At 42.5% G+C, this 4,242-nt stretch overlaps 1 protein-coding gene across 10 annotated transcripts; it reads right to left on the bottom strand.

The window, feature by feature from the left end:
- Positions 1-1,308: 1,308 nt before the first annotated feature.
- Positions 1,309-3,283, bottom strand: LOC147608964 (uncharacterized). Of its 10 annotated transcripts, none has more exons than XR_015264377.1 (4): positions 2,592-3,283; positions 1,874-1,951; positions 1,733-1,782; positions 1,309-1,603 (listed from the first exon to the last, which is right to left on the bottom strand). XR_015264377.1 is itself a non-coding variant. In XM_086788585.1 (2 exons), the coding sequence occupies exon 1, from the start codon at positions 3,214-3,216 to the stop codon at positions 2,635-2,637; it is 582 nt and encodes a 193-aa protein (XP_086644711.1). In that variant the 5' UTR covers positions 3,217-3,283; the 3' UTR covers positions 1,309-1,782; positions 2,592-2,634. The 10 variants fall into 10 exon arrangements, 2 of the variants coding, with proteins under 2 accessions (XP_086644711.1, XP_086644710.1); XR_015264376.1 differs by having other exon boundaries at positions 1,733-1,770; XR_015264375.1 differs by lacking the exon at positions 1,874-1,951 and adding an exon at positions 2,022-2,091 and having other exon boundaries at positions 1,309-1,770.
- Between the last annotated feature and the right edge of the window lie 959 nt (positions 3,284-4,242).

Below are 4,242 nucleotides of genomic sequence, written 5' to 3'. Positions count from 1 at the left end.
AGAGTCAAAGTCAAATCACCTATTTGAAGGAGGTTCATAAGGCAACATTATTTACGAAGTCAATGCAAACAAGGTGAGATGCCATATATATTGAAGATCAAAGGTCCAGGTGTAACACACTAATTGATAAGAAGGGTAAGGTTGGAAAGGTTAGAGTTCTTGCACCATGCTACTTTGGAAGAATGAACATACCAAGAAGGATGAGGAGACAAAGTTGTGTATTTTGTGGTGACAATGTTGATCACATGGCACCCAAGAATTCGTGCTCACCTCTCTCTCTCTCTCTCTCCCCTCTACTACTCTTCCCCTTTGAAAGACCATGCCATTCTCTCTTCCCCTTTGAAGGACCATGATAAAATGGCAATCACTAGAAATTGCTTTCTATATATATGTACCTAGATGAATCCAAGAACGTGCCCAAATTCACCTTTTATATATATATATATACCTAGATGAATCCAAGAACGTGCCCAAATTCACCTTTTAGGAACGTGCATGTTATATACTCATGGTAGTCAACCCACAAGACTATATAACTATCAACTCCATTATGCATAGTATGAACTAGATACTACAACATCCCCACTAACGTCATCAATGCATAATAGTGGGTGTAGAACTCTGTATCAAGATATGCTCTCTCTCTCTCTCTCTCTCTCACACACACACACACACATAAGAGCATATATTCACACAAAGCCCTTTGAACTAAGTTTCTGTCAAACCTCCAGAGATGCAAGGCAGACTCAGCCATAATGAAGCCTAGCACTAAGGGAAATCTCATTTGTGTGATTTCAAGTCCACCCCTCACTAAAAAAACTCAAAACACTACCCAATAGTAGCTCTTTGTAAAAATAGCACATAGAAATCCCAATTTCCACTCTTAAGTCTTCATTAAATTTACAAAACAATGATAAAGTCACACCCACCAGCATATTCATTATTTATGCTTAACCCACTACATAAACAATTTAAAAGTTGGACCCGAAACCTAGAGGTCAGCAATGAAAAAGAAAGCCAGGAGAAATTGGAACGCTTACTCATCGCAATAAGTAAAGTTTAAACTATTAGTTCAGGAAATTGGGACACTTACTCATCTTTATAAGTTTTAACTATTACTTAAGGAAATTAGTGCACCTACTTATAATTGCTCCATAGTTAAGCAACCACACAACCATACTTAAACAACCATACATACACTGAAATTAGTGCACCTACTTATAATTGCTCCATAGTTAAGTAACCACACAACCATACTTAAACAACCATACATACACTGGAATTGCATAGATAAGCAACATCTGTAAATGAATAGCCATGGTAAAGATATAAAAAGGAAACTGAAGTGGCCCATCCGCATGTATGGTATTATTGTTACCATGTGCTACTTGGCTCTATATTTCTCCAATAGCGGGCAATATAAAGCAGCAAATAAAACATTGTCGTTGCTACATGATTACTTCACCACCTTAACAAAAACCAAAGCGCAATCTTGACTCCATGAGAGTCTTACTCACAAAGCTTCAAATCATGAAAACCATCATGCACAGCATGGACTACATAATATGTCATCCCCGCTCACAACATAAGCACCCAAGTATAACTACAGGTTCAAGATTTGTCAATGGAAAGTTAAGTTCCCCAAACTTAAAGTTACTAAATATAAGATGCTCGGAAAGCTACACTGAGATAATAGAAGTGCATCAAACTGAAAGCTTCCAACTTTACTCACTATGTGAAGTTCCAAGTGCATGCAACCCACTTTCAACTCTGCAAGTAGAACTAAAACATAAACAAGGTGTAATAAAGCGCACCCTTCTGCAATTGTCTTATACACAGCACCACAAAGCAAACTATAAATTCAGCTACTCACCTCTGTGCACAGCAGTGAAACCGAATTCTCATGAGTTTTTTTTTAGGTTTAAGAAAGCCTCAAAGTCAGCCAGCTGATCTATAGTTAAAGACAAGATCAATAGATTAAAGTGCAAGAGCATTGATTCATATGAACTCCAAAAACTCACCATAAGGGCTTCTTACTTGGGATCTAGCTCCACAGCAAGGAGCAGAATCAGAACATTACAAACTACAAAGCTGGCCCAGTGAAAACAGAAAGCATGTAAACCATAATCACAAAACTACCCTAACAGACATTACAAATGCGCACAAACACATCACATAGAGCAAGGCTGCAAAGCTACCCTGGAAGACAGCATATTGGTGATGATGCTATGGCTGCTTAGCTACCCTGATAGTTTAGCACATTATGGAGAGCAACTGTGGATACCACGCTACCCTAGTAGACAGCATATGGATGCAATCCCACCCTAATAAACAGGACATTCATGTTAAATAGCTATGACTGCACACCTATATTAATAAAGCGCACATACATGTTAAGATGCTATGGCTGCAGAGCTACTCCACATGTAGGCTAAGATGCTATGGCCACAGATAAATTCCATATGGCTAAAAACAGGAGGTGTAAGCTGAAACTCAGCATAGCAGAGAGGCGAAAACATGTTATAAGGTTCAAGTTCTGATAAGGGCTACATCTATAAGAACCAGAAATCATGTCTGCATATCGTACTTACAAATGGAGCTAGAATCCAATGCCAATTCTTCAGGATGGCGGCATCACTTCTTCACAACAGCGGCTTCCTTAGTACCATTGCGGTGCAGGATGTTGCTCAGCTGAGGCTGCTGCTGCTTCTTTTTGTCATCGGGGATGATGCTACCAAGGCCAAGGGCAACTCCACCGTTGCGAACGGCCGCCGCAGCAGGACCAGGCCTACCATCATCGTGGCTATCACCATCATCCCGCTTCTTCACGAGGGGCTGGAAATGGTTGCCATAGATGTACTCAGGGGAGTACCCTTCCTCATCATCGAACATGAGGAGATGGCCATGCCATTCCCAGATACGGTAGCCAGAGTCCTTATCTTCATGGTACGCGACGCAGATCTGATGGTCGCCGATGGATATGGCCTTGCCAGAGTTGGGCTTGAGGGACTCCCACTCCCCTGCGGCGATCTTCTGCACTACCTCGGCCTCCAGGGCAGCCTCCTCGCGTGCGATTTTGCCCTTCCCACGCACATCTGTGGGTACGGGAAGGTCCAGGTTGAGGCCGCTCAGAGTGCTGAGAGGGTTGAGCCCATTGAGGCCGTTAAGAAACGGCGTGCGCGAGTCCAGGTTTCGCAAGAAGCTGTAAGGATCCATAGCCAAAACCCTGGCTACTGCCGACTCGCAGAGGTTAAACCCTTATGTTCATTTTTAAAAGAAAAATGCTTAACCCTACAAATAAAAATCTCGCATTACAAAAAAAAAAAAAATGCTTAACCCTACTTCATTTTCTTCTACATTTTTTTTTTGAGTTGGCTAGAAATTTGAAAGAACAACTCAACACGTGCCAACGCTTGCAGAACGACAACTCGAACCCATTACCTTAGGACTCTCAAGTGCTTTTCCTTACCACTTCACTAACACACGATCTACAAGTCTACTTCACTTTCAATGTGCAAGGAGACGGTAAACATGTACCAATTTTATTTTTTAGTAGTGGGGCCTCAAATAGGCCACTGAAATGTTACTTTGCCTATCTATTAATTAATTTTCTCAAAATATTAAGTTTTCAAAAAGAATCTGTTTGATTTGGAAACATTTACATGCCACCTCTCATGTCTCTTCTGATTTTGAGCTTTTCCAAGGCACATAGGGTTCTTCCTCTCTCTCTCTCTCTCTCTCTCTCTCTCTCTCTCTCTCTCTCTCTCTCTCTCTCTCTCTCTCCCCCCAAAAAAATGGAAGTCGGTGCACTTCTCTACGTAGAGATCGCATGGCGTAAAGAGCACAAAGGATTCTCTCTCACTCTCTCTCTCTCTCTCTCTCTCTCTCTCTCTCTCTTGTAGAGTTGTAAAGATGTTTTAGGCTCTCCAGGGTGGGCTTGTGGTTGAGGCATCCCTCTATCTTTGTCTATCTCCCCTCCCGCTCTCTCTCTCTCTCTCATACAGGGTCCATGGCAACCTCTCTCCTCTCAATGAGAGAGGATGCACCTAGCTATAGGGAGTTTCGCACCTCTTTCTCTCATATAGGGTACGCTTCCAACAGGGTAGGAGGGGAAGACATACTAACCAAGGGAAGAGGGTGGGGTGGGCGTGCACAAGAGGCAAAGGCGTAGCCGAGAGGATGGTGGGGTGGTGGGCGTAGGAGGTAGAGAAGAAGCCGGCGATGCCGAATAGCGAGTGTAAC

This window comes from Cibotium barometz, chromosome 52 (genome assembly GCF_041138505.1).
Source record: "Cibotium barometz isolate CiBa-2024 chromosome 52, ASM4113850v1, whole genome shotgun sequence".
NCBI lineage: Eukaryota > Viridiplantae > Streptophyta > Polypodiopsida > Cyatheales > Cibotiaceae > Cibotium > Cibotium barometz.
The sequence above is the reverse complement of the archived record's forward strand: the minus strand, read 5'-3'. Positions and strand labels throughout refer to the sequence as shown.

Excerpts from the sequence above, each read along its gene's own strand:
- LOC147608964 (XM_086788585.1), bottom strand. The coding sequence starts at position 3,216 with ATGGATCCTTACAGCTTCTTGCGAAACCTGGACTCGCGCACGCCGTTT.